Source organism: Vombatus ursinus, unplaced genomic scaffold, assembly GCF_900497805.2.
Source record: "Vombatus ursinus unplaced genomic scaffold, bare-nosed wombat genome assembly UNPS02008961.1, whole genome shotgun sequence".
NCBI lineage: Eukaryota > Metazoa > Chordata > Mammalia > Diprotodontia > Vombatidae > Vombatus > Vombatus ursinus.
This window is the reverse complement of record NW_020948739.1, coordinates 10,697,474-10,719,537: the sequence shown is the minus strand read 5'-3', so window position 1 is coordinate 10,719,537 and position 22,064 is coordinate 10,697,474. Positions and strand designations below refer to the sequence as shown.

Genomic DNA, 22,064 nt, shown 5'->3' with positions numbered 1-22,064 from the left:
GTGAGATGGGGTGAAAATTTGGAACTCAAAATCTTATGGAAGTAAATGTTGAAAACTAAAAATTAAAATTAAAAACAAAAAAAAATAAAAACTACTTCTAACCTTTAAAAATAAAAGGTACTAATATCTTAGTTGGAAGAGTTAATACATAGTAAGGTTCAGCTGTAGAAGAATGGAAGGGTTCCGTGGGTGTAAGCCTTTAAATGCAAGGTGAATGGCAAGACTGAGGATTACTTGAGGTGCACTGGCAGGTCAGATAGCAATGCCTGGAGGCCTTGAGGGCATAGTGGTAGTACAGATGGTAAGGCCCAGTGAAGCTTAGGAAACCATGTCAGGGCAGATGGCAAAGCCTGGCGATTTTCCATCTTAACAGAAGGATTAGCGTTAATGACTTTCTGTTCATCCAAGTGGTCTGAGCAGCCATGTCCACCCAGAAAGATATGGATGGGCAGGAGGACCCTGGAAGGGCCTGACCTACCAATGATGGGAAGAAAAGAATGGACCTGAGGGTTGGGGAGGAGTAGGGACTCTCTGTTGCGGGGGAGAGGCTTCCATATGTAGCTAGATCCTCTGTTGACTCTGAGTTGGCCTACTTGTGGAAAGAAGTCACACTGATGACTTGCTAATTTTTTTATCTATGAATGTAATGAAATTTCATTACACTATAAAGAATACAAATACTAATTTATTAATAAATAAATAATTTGGTTAATAAATATTAGTTGAACGAATGAATGGATGAATGTGTTCCTTAAGGTTCAAACAATTTCCTATGGATAACAAGTTTGTTCAAATCCTCCTATTCACAGGTAGCATTTAAATAATTATGATTGCATCCAGCTCTAGAACATTATACCACTACTTCAGTGAAATTTACAGCCACAAGTTTATACACATTGCCTATAAAATTACATATACATATTTTTATTTATATATATAGATATACTTTGTGTATATGTGTATTAACTTTACATATATTCATATCAAGTTAATAATAAATAAAATTTATACTATTTTATGTGCATGCTGTCTCTCCCATGAGAATGTAAACTCATTGCAAATAGGAGTTGTTTCATTCTTTTTTACTCTATCACCTATATCCAGAACAGCATCTGGCACAAAATCGAACTTAATAAGTATCTTTTAATTAAGTTATTGATATTTCAGTAGATATGTTATTTCACTAATTTGGATATTACTTTCAATGATACAGATAACTCCTCATTCGTGATTTTTCATCCTATACAATCTTGTCTTGGGTTCTCATGTAGATGCCTTAATATATGGTCTAGTCAAAGTACTAAAGGCCTTCTTCTAGGTCCTTTTACGTAATTTACATACTAGTCTAACACTTTGACTATCTGTAATCCACTTTTTCTATATGACTGACCCTCTTCCTATACCAATAATACGTTTGCTGAATGATATCCCTTACACTACTTCTTGTATGTTGGTCATCTTTAGAAACATGGTGCACTTCAGTTACACCCTGATTTATTTCTCTACTCCCCTTAGGGTTACCCAATACCTTTGATTCTTTGGAGACTCCTTACAGATTATGAGGTCTTCCAGATGCTCCTATTTGTGGATGATATTATACTTTGGGTATCAAGCCTCAGAATATCACAGAACCTTTGCAACAAAATCTATAACAAACTATACAGATGTCATCAACAAGAATTTATTAAGCTTTTACTATGTGCCAGGCACTGTGCTAAGCACTGCTAATACAACTACAAGCAAAAAAGAACAACAATCATGCTCTCTGGGAACTTACATTCTACTGGGGGAAATGGCAGAAAAGGAACTAAAAATATGGTATTATTAATGGAAATGTCATTAAAGAAGCTACATTACCATCTGCTTAGATGCATTAGGAACCATGGGACCATGGGGGCTGGGGGCGGTACCCCCATTTACCTATGCAGGGGCAAGGTGGAAAAAGTTCAAGGAGAGTTAAGAGAAGAGCAAGGAAAGGAGTAGAAACATGGCTGGCCTGGGCAATTTCCTTAATATGGAGGTTCTGGGAGAAACAAACTATTCAGAGAAATGGGCCACTGGGGCACAGTGAACATCCAGGCTCAGAGGATCAGAAGTAGAGAAACAGAAAAAAATAATGGGAAAAAAAGCCTCTTGCCCAGTCTCAGACAAGCAGTTGGAAAGCCTTTCCACTGAGTTATTAAATTAGTACATATATTTGGAATAGGCACTGCAGATAGATGATGAGTTGGGTTCATAAAAGAAAAAGAGGAATAGAACAGGCTGTATTGCATTTGGGAAATTCAATGTGTCTTTACTCAAAAATTGCTCCTCAACATAAAAACACATCCTTTAAAAATACAAATGTTTTCTGTGTGGTTTTGAATATTGGAGCCCCATTCTCTAAAGAAGTAAATATGTAAAAAAAAAATTTTTTAAAAAGACAAAGCAGATGAAAAATGCATATTACCCAAATTGACAGATAGCCCATTAAATGTATTCATGGATGTGTATCTTGGAATAGATTAATTAAAAAGCACTTAGAATATTCAAAGTACCAAGTTAAGTTCTAGGGACACAAATTACACAGCAAGATAGTCCCTTAATCTGGAAGAATTCACATTCTAAATGGAGTAATAGATAATATGTAGAAGAGGTTTCAGCTGAAAATTAGATGGAAAGGTCCAGTGACTTCTAGGGTATAACAGTAAAGAAGATGGTAATGTAGCTTCTTTAATGTCATTTCCATCAATAAAACCCCATTAATTCATGATGTTGAATCATTTGACAATTCCAAGGACTTTGGTAAAAGAGGGTTCTGGGATGGAAAACAGGGAAGCAAAACCAGCTGATAAACCACATCTGACATTGTTTATAATATTTGGCAAATGTAGTCCTTCATACCTCCAAGGAAATTATGAAAGCAAATTTCTCTTCTGGTTGCAAAATTGATCACTATATCATTATAATTATACAATGTTGAGATTTATTTTAATTTTCTTTGTATTTATATTGTGGTCATTATGTATATTGTTTTCCTGACTCTTTTAACTTTATTCCCTACCAGTTCATATAGACCTTCTCATGTTCCTATGAGTTCTTTATATTCATCGTTTCTTATAATACAATAATGTTTCATTATATTCATATACCACAATGCTATAAATGGATATTTCCACCAGGCAAACAGCATAATACAATAAAATGGGTATTGGATTTGGAGTAAGAGGATCTGAGTATTCTTTCACTGAGTACCTGTTACTCTGGGCAAATCATTTAACTATTCTTGGTCTCAGTTTTCTCATTTTTAAAATGAGAATAGGTGTTGAATCAAATTACCTATTAGAACCCTTCTGGCTGCCCTCATGTTGAGCATGAGTAGGAGGAAGAATTTCACTTCATGAGAGGAACTTCAATTTTCATTATTTCAGACCTCATGTTGCAGCAAAATATCCATGTCTAACTCCAACATGATCCTTGTGATACTACTTAGGGATACTTTATAGTAGAAAAAGCCATGGATGTGGAGTACAGAGTTGTTGTGTAGTTCAGTCACATCTGACTCTTTGTGACCTCATGACCAGGGGTAGGGAACTTGTGGCCCCAAGGCCACATGTGGCCTTCTAGGTCCTTGGGTATGGCCTTTTGACTGAGTCCAAGTTTTCCAGAACAAATTTTTTTATTAAGGGGATTTGTTCTGTGAAGTTTAGATTCAGTCAAAGAGTTTTACTTTTGGAACTAGAGGTTCCACATGTGGCCTCAAGGCTGCAGGTTCCCCACCCCTACATGGACCATACTGTCCATGGAATTTTCTTGGGAAAGATAGTAGAGTGGTTTGCCATTTTCTTCTCCAGTGGATTAAAGCAAAAAGAGATTAGGTGACTTTCCTAGTAAGTGTCTAAGGCAGGATTTGAACTCAGGTCTTCCTGACTCCAGGTCCAGTGCTCTGTCTACTAAGTCATCTAGCTGCCTCCTAGGCAAACAGAGGTTAAGTGACTTGCCCAGTGTCACACAGCTAGTAAGTGTCTGAGGCTGAATTTGAATGCAGGTCTTCCTGAATCCAGGCCCAGCACTCTATCCACTGAGCCATCAACCTCTCCCTGGAGTTAGGAAACCTAGGTTCAAATCCTGGTTCCTTATTTTTTGTGTGACCTTAACCAGGTTACCCCATTTCCTCTGGGACTCAGTAACTTCATCTGTAAAATGATAGCATTGAAAGAGATGATTTCTAAGGTCCTATCCATCATTAAATCTCTAATGCTATGGTGGAGGATCACAGAATACCATATACTCAAAAGAATTTACCCAATAATATAAAAAGCACAGTGGATATATAAACTTTCAGAATATTCCCAAATTTTACTTATATTTTCAAAGAAGTGTACCAAAGATATAATTGAAGATATTTAGGGCAATAAAAGGAGGTAGGGCAAAAAAGGGAGGTATTGAGAGTGAGAATGAGAAACACATGGACATTGGTTAGAACCCCAATGGAAGATGTTTGGGAGATAATGAATAGTCATTGTAATGGAAGAGATGTGAATAATTTAAAGTCTGTATCAATTGAAGAATAGCCAGATAGATGAAATCATGGTTTTTTCAAAGCATCAAAGTATTTAAATTAAAGTTAACCTATGTCCCTCCAATATTCATTCCACTTTCTTGTCATTCAGTCTCTTCCCAGTTTCTTCAAATACCACCAAAAGATGGATTTTCATTCTTTAAGTCCCCCATTTATTAGTGTTCATGGAATGTTATAATTCATCACTTTCATATTTAAGGACTATTTCCAGTAACTTCATTAATTAAAGATAACAAGAAATTTTAGATAGAAGAAAGGAGACAGTCAATTGTTGATGTCGACCCACAGGCATTAACTAGACTCAGGAATAAATAGATGATCTCTTTTGGTCCCTTCCAAGTCCAGCAATTATGACTAAATAAAACAAGGCAAGTAGCTACAACCTTATTTGCACAATAGGGGAAAGAAAAGAGAAGCAGGGGAGAGGTAAATCATTAGGGATAACCCAAAAGGAAGAGATCATTGTTTGATGTTAAATTGTTTACTTGCAATCAACAAAGTATAAGGAAATACCCCACCTCTTGAAATATTTTCCCAGAATTTAAAGTTATAACATTTAGTGTGTTGCTTTTTCAGCAAGTATTCTATCTTGTGTTATAGAACCTCAGAAAACCATAGCCTTTTAAATTTTGAAAGGACTTAAGAGGTAATTTAGTATAATAATCCCTACTGAAATTTGCTATAACATGCCTTGGTTAATTCCTACACAAAGCATACAATCCCTCTCTAATAATTTTAGTCCAGCCTTTACCTGAAGCACTGAAGCCTGGCAAATGGTCATGTGATCTTTTTTGAAGACCTCCATGAATGGGGAATTTACTGCTTTATTAAAGGCATTTTTATATTCCGGTATTTTTTTACCCTTTGGCAATTTTAGAGGTCCCTCATTTAACTTTCCATTCCTACCAACCCCCATAAGAACAAAAAGAAAAAGGCTTTAAGAAACCTTACATTACTTTTGAAACTTTGACAATCAAATTAAGTATTGTGAAGTTCACTGCTACATAGAGAAAAATTGCTTCCAATTTTTGCCTCCTACTGCCACTCAGATAAGGAATTATTCTCTCTCATTATGGTAGCACTTAGAGACAAAAATAAAAGATTTTTCCATTATACAAGGAGCAACATCTGTTATTAATTTTGAAATCTTTTGGCAGTTACATGTTATTTTCAATGTTGATTTCAGTCTGCCTGCATTTCTTTTCTTGAAAGTTTGAAATGAATTGAATAAAAGAAGTATTAAATGTCACCCAGATTTTCACTTCACTTAGGTAATCCTATGTTAAATCACATGGACACTAAGACTATGTTATTTGTGACTTCCATTAGTTTCCAAGGGCAGGTCAAGATACGTACAACACATTGAGACAACTATTATGGACACTTTGGGATTCCAAAATTTAGGTAATACTATAAAATTCATATACCAATATGAAAAATAATTCCTTATACTAAAAATAATGGTGTCAGAGAAAGTAACTGCTTAATCTTTTACTTTAGCTAACTATGAAAAAAAGTGTTAATTGGACTATAAGAACAGAACATGAAACACAAGTTGAAGAAAGGAAATAGTTTATATAATTAAAGAATTTTGTGGAGGGGGCAGGGTGTTAACATGGAAAGGAAAGGACCAAAAACAAATGTCACCTCATTTTAAATCAACTCATGGACACAGATAATAAGGTAATGAAACTTCAATTTTTAAAAAATCAACTTATTGTTTTTGTAAAAATGTCATTTTTGACATGATATAATAGTGACTAGGATGAAAAACAGTTTAATTGTTTAAAAACACAAGATATACACAAATCAGGAAAACAACATGATGAACATCATAGGGTATTGAAGGCATTAATAATTAGGATTGCAAAGGACTGACCATTTGGGGGATTCAAAAAGGAAATGAGAATAAAATTAAATGCTCGTAATTTAAATGAGGGAAAGGCACAAAGTTTTAAAGTAAAGGCAAATAAATGTCCTTTCATCTTTGTATCACTGAAGCCTAATATAATGCTTAACAGATAGTAGGTGCTTAATAAATTTTTCTTGATTTGAATAGAATAACTGGAAAACACTAGAAACAATTAGTAGCCACCCAGGAAAATGTGAGTTACTGAGAAGTAACCAATAAGGCTTTGAAAAAAATAAAATATAACTGAACAAATTAATTTCTTTGAATGCTGGAATGCCAAGTTACACAGATAATGGAGGGGGACATGAATATAATCTCTATCCCTCTCCTCTGATTCCCATAGCAATTTTGCATTGCTCTTGTGGCACTTATACTACTAAAGGTTTGAATATGTGGCCTAATTTCTTCTCTATGACTATAAGCTCCTTTAGGGTAGGGATTGTATCTTACTCACTGAAACATACACTTAGCACTGGAAAGGATCTTAGAGGTCGTTTAGTCCAATCTTCTATTTTTAAAAATAAACAAATGGAGGGCTTAAAAGGATACATGATTTGTTCAAGTTCTCATCTTTGTATCCTCCATGGTACCTAACATTGTCCCTTTGACTTATTAGTCAATAAATATTAAATAAATGAATCCTGAATAAATGGATATATTATAAAATAAGTGAAAATTTAATTAAAAACCTAAGAAAACATGGTCTAGATGAATGGCTCACTTCATATTTTTCATTCCCTAAAATCTTAACTCTAATACAGTAATAAGGTCAGTTCTTAGAGTAATGAACTCTATCCAAATTGTTCTGATACTCATAGATTTTCTTTTTCTCAAAAATTCCTAAAGATGCTTCATGGAGCCATTGGGTTTCATAAAACACAGTATGAAAACTATTTCTAGAACAAATATGTAGTTCAGATTCTGTGTAGTATACTGAGCAGAAAGACAGTCTGGGAAATGTGAAGACCAGTGTCCACGTTCTGCTTCTAACATACACTGGCAATGTGACACAAGGCAAAGCACTTAATCTTGTAGGACCCCCAGGTAACTGTCTAAGACTGTTAAGTTTCAGGGAAGGTACCAATCTGCATCAGGAAAGGTAGTTTCTTATCTGGATGTTTCCCTGCCAGTGAAATTAAGGTTCAGTTTTTAAAAGTGCCTAGTTAGTGGTATACAACTGACTGGCAATCATATCTAAATTATTCTTATCAGTAACTGCATCAGTTTGAAGAACAGATGCAGTAATAGGACTAATAGCATTTCATTTTTTTTTTCATCACGAGCCTTGATCAAGGAAAGTAGAAATATATCCTTCATCCTACAGAAGACAGAATAGGATGGTGCTCATCACACCTAAGAAAACAAAAGTGACCAGTAAGTTGGAGTTAAGTCCATAAAGTCCAATTGACTATTGGTAAGCCAATAAAATGATGACAGAAATAATCAACTAAATCAACAACAAGAAGAAAGTATGACTAGATATAGACAACAAGAAAAAATATTTGAAAATTAAGCTGAATGTGATTCAGAAATAGAGTGCTGTTATGTAAAAAAAGAAATGGACACGAGATGGGGATATATAAACTGGATTATGCCATGCAAAAGTCTGAAAATAATCCTTCTATATTTGGCCTTGGCTGATGCTATCTTCAGTACTAAAACGCAGTGTCCAGCTCTGCTTTGCATATTTTTAAAGGATTTTGAGAACAAAAAGAGAGGACATAAAAGAGGAATATAAATGATGTTCCTGCAAGAGAAATTTGAAGGAGTTGAAGTTATTTATCCTGGAAAAGAAAAAGCTACCAGGATGACTGTCTATAAATGCATAGTGATTATCAAAAGAAGAATGCCCATGTCTTGTTCTCTAGCTCAATAAATAGCCAAAGTCAGAAATGGGCTAAAATGACACCAAAAGAGAATTTGGTTAAACACAATCAATAATTATCAAGTTCTAAACTGTATGCCTAACACTGTACTGAGCACAGGGCATTCCACTGCAAGGAATGAAACAATCCCTACTCACAAGAAGCGTACATTCTAATGGGGGAGGACCACAAGTGCACATACGAATTTATGCCATATAAATATAAAGTGAATAAATGAAAAGTATCTTTGGACAAGTTAGGTATAAGATGTACCCAGGACATCAAGTCTGTCCCAAAAAACAACTGGTGATATGGGACTTAAGCTCAGAAAAAAAGACTGAGACTGAGACACAGATCTAGGAGTCATTTGCATAAAAATGACAGTTAAACACATGGGAGCTTATAAAGTTACTGAGTGTATAAAGGGAGAAGAGAAGACCTAGGACAGATCCTTGGGGCATGCTCACAAATAAGGAGAGTGATATGGATGATGACCCAGCAAAGGAGTCTGGGGGTTGGTCAGACAAGCAGGCAGAGAACCAGGAGAGAATAGAGTCAAAAAAAACCCCAACTTTAAAAAGAGAGAGTATTCAGGATGCTGGGGTGAGTCAACAGAGTCAACTACAGGAACAAGTCAGGAAAAATGAAGACTGAATCATACCATAGATATGTTGAAACACTAAAACATACCAACAAGTTTGGTTATGAAATCACAATCCTTTGGACTTTATAAAAGTAGGATAGATAAATGTCTCTTCCTCCAAGGTCACAAGAACTCAGACTGACTATTTAATTAATTGAAACTGCTGTCTCCAAAATTACCAATTATCTCTTGATTGTCAAAATCCAACAGCCTTTTCTCAATTCTTTCTCAATCTTCTTGTCCTCCTGGAACATTTGACACTGTTAATCACCTCCTTGATGTTCTCTCCTCTCCAAGATTTTTTTTCTTTTTGTGGCAATGGTCTCCCTGGTTTTCTATTTATTAGTCTAATCTCTAATCAACATCCTCTGTTGGATCTTAATCCAGGTCATGTCACTAAGTGTGAGTGTCTCCCAAGGCTCTGGCCTTCTTCTCTTGTCCCTCACTCCCATATGTTAAATTATTCTTTCTATGCAAATGATTCTCAGATCTATATATCCAGCCCTGATCCGTCTCCTGAGCTCCAATCTCATATCACCAACTGCCTTTTGAACATTTCAATTGGATTTTTATCAGCATCTCAAACTCAATATCTCTAAAAGAGAACTCATTATCTTTCCCCCAAACTATCTCCTCTTCCTCTTTTCCTATTATATTTAAGGGCACTACTGTATTTCCAATTACCCAGGCTGGCATCATCAATGTCATCATTGAATCTTCACTTTCCCTCACCCCACATATCCAATCTGTGGTCAGATATTATTTCTACTTTCACATCTTTCATATACAACCCCTTCTCTATATTTACACAGCCACTGTCTGCACACTGGCACTCTAACATTATCCTTCATTTATATGAAGGATAATGTCTATACCTTGAATGTAACTATTTATTTCTATGTATCCTTCTTTAGAATTTGAGCTTCTAGAGGGAAGAGAGCATTTTTGTTTGATTATTTTTTTTTGCTTTCTCTGTACTTTTAGAACTTTGCAAAGGGCCTAGTTCTTAATAAGTATTTGTTAACTGACTGATTCTTGACAGATCACCTGAGAAATCCATATCACATTTACTATATTAATGAACAGTGAGAATGTGGGGTAATCTCAGTACTGTAACATGAAAACTCTTGTCCATACAATTCTAATATAGGGAAAGATTGCTTTACTTGGTTTTCTTTCCAAAATGAAATTACAGTATAGTTGGTTGCCCATGTAGGACAGCATGAGAATGCTGCGAAGTAAATAACTGGAAGATTCAGGTTCAAGAAGACAAAGATCATGGGATCACAGATCTAGATCTGAAAGGAACTTATCTAGTCCAAGTACCTCATTTTACAGGTTAAGGAGACTGAGTTCCAGACATGTTGAATGACTTGCCCAAAGTCACATATAGAATAAAAGTCAGAGGTGAATTGTGAACCCCAGGGTCCTCTGACTCCAAGGTCAGGGCTCTTTCCACTATACTACACTGCCTCTTTGTTGCTCACTGTCATCCAAAGGCATCTCTTAGGAATAAAGCTAAGGGGGCAGCTAGGTGGCACAGTGAATAGAGCACCAGCCCTGGAATCAGGAGGACCTGAGTTCAAATCCAGCCTCAGACACATAACACTCACTAGCTGTGTGACCCTGGGCAAGTCATTTAACCACCCCCCCAAAGGGAATAAAGCTAAGGAATCCAGGAACTGTCAACGTAAGAATAGTGCCATGAAAGACATTTGGATTATTTGTGTGTTCACCTAATGTAGTGGCAATTTGTACATGATTTAATCGCATACAGAAAATAAAATTTACCTGCTCAGGCTACCTGGAAAGATTGTGGTAAGAATCAAATGAGAAAATAAACTTTGAAAGTTACAAAACATCATGGAAATAGCAAGTATAAATTTTAGCAAGTATAAAATTTAGAAACGTATTATTGTCATTCTGTTTTATAACCTTTATCTTTTCTTATTGTATGTATTCTATGCAACAAATGACCAAGCCCACAATAAATTTAGCCAAAATTAATGTTTCCACTTTTTCATAAATTTTATGTGATAAGAAATGAAGGTATTAACTCAAGAAGGAATCTCAGGGATGGGTGAGACCTTGGGAAAGCATCCTATCATCCTTCTTCATCCTCCATACAGCCTTGCATTTAAACTCCCCGAAAAAGAAAATAATCTGTTTTTTTCTGTTCTATCTTTCAGACACATAGGACAGTTTAGGTTTTTGGAGATGTTGCTACTGTTTAAGTAAATGAAATTATTCTGTGCTCTAGGGTGAGCTGATCACTATAGATGCTGATCTTGATGTCCTACTTTAACTACAGAATCATATTAAAGTTAAATAAACATCATTAAAATTCAACTGAAATAAGTTTACAGAAGTACACAATCATGTTAAAGAAGTAAATGGTCAATCACTTAATACAGAGACTAACTGAAATCAAAGGAGCTTCCCTTGATTTTGAACATTATCACATACATGTTTTAACAATAAACACTTTTATATGACTTGAAATGTTCTTCATCAGACCAATCTGAGACCTAAGATTTTAAAATATGCTATATTTACATTGATTTTTAAAATTTAAGAGAATTCTGGCTGGAAATATTTAACCAATCCACAAAATCAATATGTAATCAATGAATAACTGTGGGAACACAGATGATTAAAATACAGAACTTACCTTTTTCACTTACACTCTCACTCTCAATCTCAACATCATCACAGCTTGTGTATTCCGGTGTGGAAGCCAACTCCTCTTCTGAGCTACTCAAGGAAACCTGCCGCATTTTACCACCTTTCTTTGTTTTATGAGGCTTTGGTGGTGGAGGTCTTACTGACTCAGACTGATCTGAGCTGAGGGAATCATTCCTTAACATGGTTTCCATTTTTTCACGTTTTGTTTTCCGGACAGCAGAACTGGGATCTAAGTGGTGTGGTTTCCTTAATGAGTCAGTGCGCCTCGTGTCAGGTCTATCAATAGGGATTGGACTCCTTCGAGGAGTAGGAGGACTATGATTTGTGGTCCTCTGACGATTAGGACTGAGTCCCTGAGTCTCTCGAGTTCTTTCCATTGAATAAGAGCGCTGGTTTTCCATGGCTGCCCTGCGCTCGGATGTGGATCTTTGCCTTGACTGCCGTTCCATTCTTAGCATAGGAATCCTAGAATCTTCAAGTTCTGTATTAGCCAACGAAACATCACTATGCCTTCGCTCATGTCGTGCTCGGGACACCTCAGCATGGATACGCATTTGTTCTTCATAAGGCTGTGGCTTTACTGGGTAACGAGCCAAATTAGGGTCACTTCGGTAGCGTGCTTGGTATTCCTCCTCCCTCCTTTGCCTTTCATATTCATCCCTATTCTCCACATCCTCATCATCTATATACTCTTTGGAACGTCTACGACTTCTCCTGTTGGAGTCCCTATAATCTACATGTTCAGGTTCTTCAAACAATTGAGGTCCATGATGAGATCTCCTTTCAGCATAATCTGAAGGAGATCTAGGCATTACACTGTCTGATGTAGCATACTGGGAATATTCGTCTCTCTCTTCCTGTTGATCGTATCTTCTATTCTGTTCTCTGGATATTGATGGACTCCTTTTCCTAGGTAGTCAAAGAAAATAGAAGGTAAGAAGAGTGACAATGACATTTCTTTATGTCATGGTGATTCACAGAGTAGATGCAATATTAAAAATCAATCACATGTCAATTCAAAAGAAGTTATGCTCTATTTTTCTGATTAAAATAGTCATTAATATGGAAATATGTTTTACACTATTGCACATACATAACATATCAAATTGCTTACCACCTCAGAGAGGGGGGATGGGAGAGAGGAAGGAGAGAATTTGGAACTCAATATTTTAAAAAATGAATGTTAAAAATTATTTTTACATGTAATTGAGGAAAAGTAAAATGTTTTAAAATAGTCATATCATAATATAAATGTTATTAATATTCATTTCATTCAGCTGAAAGTACTTTTACAACATGATTATTGAACTATTTTTCCACTATATAGTGCTTATAGTTATGCCATTAAGTGTATCATGTTAATCAACTCCATTGGTCAACTGCTTCTACGTTTCCATCTACACTATAGCTGAACCTTCTTTAATGGATTGTGTCTCCCTATTAAAAAGTTAGCTCTCAGAGCAAATACTATCTTGCTTTTCTAATTGTATCCCTAGCACTTAGCACAGTGTTTTATACACACTAAGCAATTAATAAATGTCTTTTCATTCATTAATTCATGAGCTTCCTTCTATAAATCCCTATTAATGTGGAAACTCTTGATTATGCTCTACCTTGTATAATTCTTTAATGGTTGCCTTTTGTTGGAGCTATGTAACCCTAGGCACATTGCTTAGCCTCTTGGTGCCTCCTGGCTAACTCTCTAAGTCTATGGGTTGCTCAGCAGTTGCTAAACTATACTAGTTCAAAGAGTTCCTCACTAGGCGTCCCTTTATCGATGAAATTACAGATCCAGACCAAAAAAACAAAATCTTACTTGCCCAAGTAGACTATCAAGTCCTGGGAAGTAAACATTTTACTTTTGACTTCTTTGTACCCATGTGATATAGCAAAATAATATGTGGTGGACACTCAATAAATGCTAGGTTATAAATGATAATGTGGATTTTTAAAAATAGCATTAATTGCCTTTATATTGTATTTCTGGGTATAATTGATTTAACTTCAAGTATAAAACTGAGCATATTATCCTTCCTTTATACACCTGCTCTTCTTTACAACTTCTCTATTTCTAACTGTGGCACCACGACTCATTGCCAATGTCAGAAGCCTTGTCATAAATGCTCCTATTTTCCTTCAAATCTCAAATTGAAGTCATTTACCAAGTTCTGTCAATTCTATTTTGGCAGCATGTCTCCCATCTGTTCTCTCTTCTCTAGCCCTACTGCCACAACCCTAATATAAACTTTCATTGTCACCTGCCTCCCAGGCTCTCCTTCATCCTATTCATCTTTCATACTGCTGCCAGGCTTAACTTCCATATCTGTAGATCTGATGCTGTCACTCATCTGCCCAAAATATCCAATGGTTCCCTATTGCTCAATAAGTAGAATTCAAACTCCTTTGTCTGAAACTCAAGGCTGTTTAAAACATGTCATTCCCCTATCTTCCCAGACTTTTCTTATATTGCCGTCTTCCATCTACTCCATGCTCTAGATAAACAGGACTACTCTGTGTCTCTGCGAACATTCCCTGTGTCTTACTCTTTCCACACCTTTGCTTACATTGTTCAATTCACAAAACCTTATAAAATCCCTACTGCTCGCAAGACACTGCACTAGGTGATGCAAAGACAAAAACAAAATAGTTCCAGATTTCAAGGAGTGTATGCCCTTCTTCTTCTCCTTGTTAAATTCTTATCCACTACTTTTTCAACTCAAATGTCTCCTTCTCCATGAAGGCTTTTCATATTATCTATTGTTAAGAATAATCCTCCCCTAGGATGCTTGAAATAACTTGTTTTATGCTTCTTTAATGTACTTATCCCTAAATGGAGTTCTTCAGGAGTCCAACCATGGTAGTGTTCTGTTCTGTTGAATATGTTTACTAATTACATGGAAGAAAGGTATCAATAGCATGCTTATCTAACATATCATTGTGTATTATTGTCATTTGTATATGTGTCTTTTCTCCCTATTAGACTGTAAGTCAATGAGGATGGGGCTCTGGTTTGCCTAAACTTTAACTGTCCATTTAGAGTCTCCACACCAGACGCTTTGAATTTATTCATTTATTCAACAAAGATTTATCTAGTGCTTAGAACTCATTGTAGACTAAGTAATGGTTTGTTAGATTGACTATAATTAAATTTATTTAAACTAAAAATGAATTACTAAGATACGAATCTACTGTTTAGTGACCCTCAATTATTGTTGACATTGTAAGTCAAACATAAATTTTTCATCAGGTTTTAGAAGAAAGAAAAAAGAAGACAAAACATAAATTTTTGAAAGATTTGCTGTTTGTAATTAGATACTATGCTTGCAGAAAATGAAGAGAAATATGACATTTATAAGTACTTTTCTACTCAAAATATTTAAAAGTGTATGGCCTTACTACAAGATTTTTTAAATTGCATTTTAAGAGAAAACAATATGTATTTACTTTCTTTTAGGCACCAGAATTTTCTTCTTATTCTTGACAAAATCAATCAATAAGCATTGATTAGACACCACATGCCAGGCACAGTTATGCACTGGGGATATGAAGACAAAAAATCCTATTGTTTTTGTTCTCAAAAAGCTTTCATTCTATTGGGTGAAACAGGACTCACTACCTCAGTTCAGAACCTCATCATCCTTCACCTGGACCACTGAAGTTTTTTTCCTAAATAGTGTCCTTGCTTTAAGTCTTTCCGTATTCTAACCAATCCTCCACACAGCTACAAAAAATCTATTCTTTCTTTAAGTACAAATCTGATCATGTCATTCCCCTATTCAATAAAATCTAGTTCCTCTCTGTTTCTTCTAGGACAAAATACAAACTTTTATGGCTTAGAAAACCCTTCACAACTTGACCCCAACCTTCCTTTTCAGCCTCATTTTCTAGTACTTCCCTTCCCATACTCTACAATCTACTCTAACTAGCTTTCTCTCTTCTTCTCACATTAGGCATGTCTCTCCCTTCTCTGTGCCTTCTTACTGAACTAGGGTGGTAGTTGTGTGAACAGAGAACAGTGGTCAGATGTAAGAGATGCCGTGTTGGTAGAAACTGTAAGATTAGGAAGAATGAGGAGTTGAAGATAGCATTAGGTTTATGAGGCTCTGACACTAGAAGAATAGTAATGCTTTCAACAGAAATAAAGAAGTTTGGTAGAAGAGGGGATTTACAGGGAAAGATAACGACTTCTGTTTTGGACATGTTGATTCTAAGATTTTCCAGAACGTCCAGTGTGAAATATCCAACAGGCAATTAGTGATATTGAACTCATAAAAGTGATTGGTGCTATATTGGGACTTACTGGGAATATAAATCAGGGAATCAGTTGCCTAGAAATGATAGTTAAACAAATAGTTAAAGCGGCCAAAAGATAGTGTAGAGAGAAAAGGGAAGCAGGTCCAGAGCCTTGGGATACATTCACAGGATGAGAGTACGACATGGACAATGACCAATCAAAGGAGACTGAGAAAGTGAAGCCAAAAGAGAACAAGAGAATCAAGGAGAAGGTAGTTTGTCGGGTCAAACATAACAGAGAGGACATGGAGGATAAGGACTGGCAATTGAGACATCTTTGGAGAGAGCAGTTTCAGTTGAATGATGAGGACAGAAGTCTGAATAAAAATGGCTGAGAAGTGATTTTCAATACAGGAAGTGGAGGCAATTTGTGGACAGATATTTTCGCCCAGAAGTTTGGCTGAGAAAGGGATGAGAGATATAGAATGATAGCTTGAGGGGATGGTAGAATACAGTGCAATTTTTTTTAAGGATAAGGGAAATTTGAGCATATTTGTAGGCAGCAGGGAATTAGCAATTAGAGAGAGGTTGAAGATGATGATGTGGGGGCAGGGAAGGAGAAGAAAGAGTTGAAGAGATGAGAATGGTTGAGTAGAGCAATCTCCTGGAGATGACTGCAAAATGCTGGACTTTCCAGTCAGTTTGTTAGTTAGAAAACTGGGCTTCAAGACCTGGAGGTAGCTCCTGCAACCTTAAGCCAGTAACTTAACTTGGCTGGTGTCAATTTACTCAATTGTAAAATGAAATGGTAGAAGGATATAACTTTCCTTTTTGTCTTTATGTATCCACCATCTAGAACAGTGAATTGTACATACACAAAAGGAAAAATTTATGATTTTGTCAACTTAAGGAACTTCTGGTGTAAGAAAATCCTCCACCCACACAGATCCAGCTTACAACTCATTTATAACTATGGAAGAGAACAAGCCTTTATCCAGCACCTCAGTGAGGTCCTGAGCTGAGCACTTTATAAATATTGTTTCATTTGATTCTCACAACAGCCCTGGGAAGTAGGTGCTGTTATTATCCCCATTTTACAGTTCAGCAAAGGTAAAGTGATTTGCCGAGGGTTGCACAACTAGTGTCTGAGGCTGGATTTGAACTCAGGTCTTCCTGATTTCAGGACCAGTGCTCTATCCACTATGGGAACTTGTGATTCTCAAAGGGTCTGTGTTTCCCATCTTCCCATCAGCATTCTAGTGTTATTCCTGGGACAGGAATAGCTTGCAGGAGTGTCTTCATCAGGAGCCAAAAACAGACTGGATGTGATGAGGAAAAAGAGAATCGAGGTTCTAAGGCAGGCCCAGTACAAAACTACAGCACAGCTGGGAGCCAAGATGGCAGAGTAGAAGCGGTGACTGTCTTGAGGTCTCTCCCAAAGCCCTCCAAATACCTATAAAAAATGGCTCTAAACAAATTCTAAAGCAGCAGAACCCACAAAAAGACAGAGTGAAACAAATTTCCAGCCAAAGACAGCCTGGATGGTTGATCGGAGAGGTATATTGTGCCAGGCAGGGAGAGGAGCGCATTTCAGTGTGGGTGCACAGGCCTCAGCCTGGAGCAGCCCTCAGAGGACTGAATCACAGGCAGCTGTGGTGGTTTCCAGACTTCTTAACTCATGAACACCAAAAACAAATTAAAAGGTCAGTAGGAAAAGACTATGACTGTGGTGAGAGAGAAGCTCCATCCCAACCCCAGTCCCCATGTATAGCCTTGGGGAGGCAGCTGCTTCCAGAACTTTGGGCCCACCAACTGAGGGGGAATCCAGTGGCTGATCAGAGGGGAATTGCCAGGATCTCTATGCTGGAGGAGGATTCTCTTGCTTTGCCTGTGCTTGGATCTGGGACACAGTTCTGGGTGGCGGTCCTGGGGCGAGGAGGAGTATTGTTGTGGTGGAGCTTGTGGCAGCAGTGGAGAGGGAATCCTGCTCACAGTTCCAAGGCAGAAAAGAGTGCTTGTGGTCACTCATGCACCAGAGCACAGGACAGGAAAGGAATAAACATCACGCCCCTTATCATACCACCTTGGAAGAACTGAAAACTTACAGTTCCCTAGAAGTAGCACTGGAAACAGCTGCACAAAACCCCCAAAACTTGGGGCAGTACATTCTCCACACTGGAAGCTGACCCCTACCTCAACAAAGAGTTTGTAACTCAAGTAATTGACTGGGATCATGAGCAAACCTCACAAAAAAAAAGTCAGACCATAGAATCTTACTTTGATGACAAAGAAGATCAAAACATACAACCAGAAGAAGACAACAAAGTCAAAGCTCCTGCATCCAAAGCCTCCAAGAAAAATATGAATTGGTCCCAGGACATGGAAGAGCTCAAAAAGGATTTTGAGAAGCAAGTAAAAGAAATAGAGGAAAAACTGGGAAGAAAAATGAGAATGATGCAAGAAAATCATGAAAAACAAGCCAACAGCTTGCTAAAGGAGACCCAAAAAACACTGAAGAAAATAACACATTAAAAAAATAGCCCAGGGGCAGCTAGGTGACACAGTGAATAGAGCACTGGCCCTGGAATGAGGAGGACTGAGTTCAAATCTGGCCTCAAACACATAACACTCACTAGCTGTGTGACTCAGGACAAGTGACTTAACCCAATTGCCTTCACCAAAAAAAAAAAAGAGAGAGGGAGAGAGAGAAATAGCCTAACCCAAATGGCAAAAGAGGTCCAAAAAGCCAATGAAGAGAAGAATTCCCTAAAGAGAAAAATTGGACAAATGGAAAAGAAAGTCCAAAAGATTACTGAAGGAAATATTTCCTTAAAAATTAGAATGGAGCAATTGGAAACTAGTGACTTTATGAGAAATCAAGACACTGTAAAACAAATCCAAAAGAATGAAAACATAGAAAACAATGTGAAATATCTCATTGGAAAAACAACTAACTTGGAAAATATATCCACAAGAGATAATTTTAAAATTATTGATCTATCTGAAAGTCATGATCAAAAAAAGAGCCTAGATATCATCTTTCAAGAAATTATCGAGGAAAACTGCCCTGATATTTTAGAACCAGAGGGCAAAATAGAAATTGAAAAAATCCACCAATCACCTCCTGAAAAAGATCCCCAAAGGAAAACTCCTAGGAATATTGTAGCCTAATTCCAGAATTCCCAGGTCAAGGAGAAAATATTGTAGGCAGCCAGAAAGAAACAGTTCAAGTATTGTGGAAACACAATCACGGTAACACAAGATTTAGCAGCTTCTACATTAAGGGCCTGAAGGGCTTGGAATATAATACTCTGGAGGGCAAAGGTGATAGGATTACAACCCAGAATTACCTACCCAAAAAAACTGAGTATAATCCTTCAGGGGAAAAAATGGACATTCCGTGAAATAAAGGACTTTCAAGCATTCTTGATGAAAAGACCAGAGCTGAATAGAAAATTTGACTTTCACATACAAGACTCAAGTGAAATATCAAAAGGTAAACAAGAAAGAGAAATCATAAGAGACTTATTAAGGTTGAACTGTTTACATTCCTGCATGGAAAGATGATATTTCTAACTCATGAGATCTTTGTCAGTATTAGGGTAGTTGGAGGGAACAAATTATATGTATGCAGATAGATAGATAGATAGATAGATAGATAGATAGATAGATAGGTAGATAGATAGATAGATAGAGGGCACAGGGTGAGTTGAAGATGAAGGGGTCATATCTGGAGAATAAAATTAAGGGGTGAGAGAGGACTATACTGGGAGAAGGAGAAAGGGAGAGATAGAATGGGGTAAATTATCTCACATAAAACAGACAAGAAAAGGCTTTTACAGTGGAAGGGAAACGGGAAGGTGAGAGGGAATGAGTGAATCTTAGTCTCATAGGATTTGGCTGAAGGAGGGAATAACGTACACATTCAATTGGGTATGGAAATCTATCTTACCCTACAGGAAAATAGGGGAAGAAGGGGACAAGAGAGCAGGGAGATGATAGAGGGGAGGGCAGATTCGGGGAGGGGTAATCAGAAGCAAACACTTCTGAAGAGGGACAGGGTCAAAAGAGAAAATAGAATAAATGGGGTTGGGATAGGATTAAGGGAAATATACTTAGTTTTTCACAACACGACTACTATGGACACGTTTTACATGACCACACATGTATAACTTGTATCAAGTTGCTTGCCTTCTCAATGAGCGTGGGTGGGGAGGGAGGAAGGGAGAAAATTTGGAACCCAAAATTTTAAAAACAAATATTTTTAAAAAATAGTTTTTACATGCAACTGGGAAATAAGATATACAGGAAATGAGAGGTAGAAATCTATCCTTTCCTACAGGAAAATTGAAGGGGAAGGGGATAAGAGAAGTGTGGGGGGAGATCTAAGGGAGGGCAGATAAGGGGAAGGGGTATTCAGAATGTATGCCATCTTGGGGTGGGGGGAGGGATGAGATGGGGAGAAAATTTGGAACTCAAAATCTTGTGGAAGTGAATGTTGAAAACTAAAAACAAATAAATTAATAAAAAAAAGAAAACCACAGCATGGTTATGGGGAACTTCATGAGTATCTATCCCACAAAGGGGGGAAAAAGGACTTCCATTAACCAGGAGCTATGTCATTATCCCTCTGTCCCATCAAGTGCTCTGGTTGAGCCCACTTCCCCATGAACTTGGTATGTATACTTGGCAGTGGGAAAGTGTATTATAGACTTTTGGGGGGATGTTCTAGATCAAATGCTTGTACCACATCATCTTAGTAAATACTCTAATAAAAGCTAATTATCTTTGACAAGCTAATTATATCAACTAATATTCATGGTGAGGAGAAAGCATACCAATGGAGATTTATGAGCTATGGCATTTAAAAAAAAACCTCTCAATCCCTCAGGTCCAGCTACTTCTAGAGTCCTGAGGGATATAACTATGCTTTGGGGACCTGAACTGTCATGGTTCTACACTTATCATGAGCATTGTAATTATAAAAGACCAGATGTTCCATAAAATGATTTTTTGTTGCCATTGTATTTATAAAAGCAACTCTTACTTGTCTCTTGGAAGAGCTTATGTGCTATTGAGGGAAAGTAATATATATACATGAGTAAATATAAAATATAAATAAGTTAACTTCCATGGCAAGGACACTAAGAACTCAGGGAGATCATGGTAGGCCTTATATAAGAGGTAGCATTTTTGCAGAGCATTGAGGGAAGTTAGGGGCTCTGTAAAGAAGAGAAGAGGCACTCCAAGCATGAGGAATAACTTATATTAAAGCACAAAGGCAATGTTTCATGTGGAGAGCAAGCACAAGAGTTTGACTGGCATGTAGTATGTGTGAAGGGGAATAATGTGCCATAAGCCTGTAATGAGAGGATGAAGTCAGGTTTCAAAGGACTTTAAATGTCAGAGACATTTGGATTTTGTTCTAGAGGCAATAAAGAGAAATTGAAGCTTCTGAAGAAAGGGAGGAAAAGGATCAGACCTGTGGCTAAGGAATCATAGTTTGGTAAGGCCAAGGATGCCAAGCTGAAATATGGTATAGCTTCTGCTCACTCTCTCAAGGAGTCTGCAGTCTAGCAAGAAAAACAGATGTTTTTACAAATAATTATAATACAAAGTAGAATGTAATGAGTATAAAGAAAAGGTCTAAATAGACTACAAAAGGAGATTATTTCCAGCTTAGAGTATCATTTCTATCCACTAAATTAAAACTTGAAAAAATTTTGCAGTCACAATAGACTATTTCATTTTTTTCAGGAAAAAAACATTCTAAAATTACTTTTGCTATCTCAAAATAAAGACTTTCTTTAGGTTTAAAAGATCATATATAAAACATCATATATATGTTGCACAATGGGACTTGCTAGTATCACATATATTCAACTCCACAACTTCATATTCCTTTCCACTTCTCAATATTACTGTTATCATCAACAACTATGAATAATGGGACAAGTGTTCATCATTCTCATATTCAAACAAAGCTCTCTCCCCTTCCTGTTATTCAAAAACAACTTTAAAACTGGTTTTAGCATCTTTTTTCTCTTTTTATTTTATTAGATCTAACTTTACCTCAACTTCTCCATCACAAAATAACTAAATCAAACTGTTTTCCTTTATTCTCACATGTAAAATTCTTTCCCATTTGCTTTCTATTCTATCTCA

The 22,064-nt window shown here is 36.7% G+C and overlaps 1 protein-coding gene across 34 annotated transcripts in view; it reads right to left on the bottom strand.

The window, feature by feature from the left end:
- RIMS2 (regulating synaptic membrane exocytosis 2) overlaps positions 1-22,064 on the bottom strand; it is an 850,283-nt gene that overhangs the window by 484,272 nt on the left and 343,947 nt on the right. For all 34 annotated transcript variants that reach the window (XM_027849901.1, XM_027849888.1, XM_027849890.1 and 31 more), the window contains one exon: positions 11,653-12,575. In XM_027849901.1, coding sequence (XP_027705702.1) covers positions 11,653-12,575 — 923 coding nt within the window. The remainder of the gene's footprint in view (positions 1-11,652; positions 12,576-22,064) is intronic.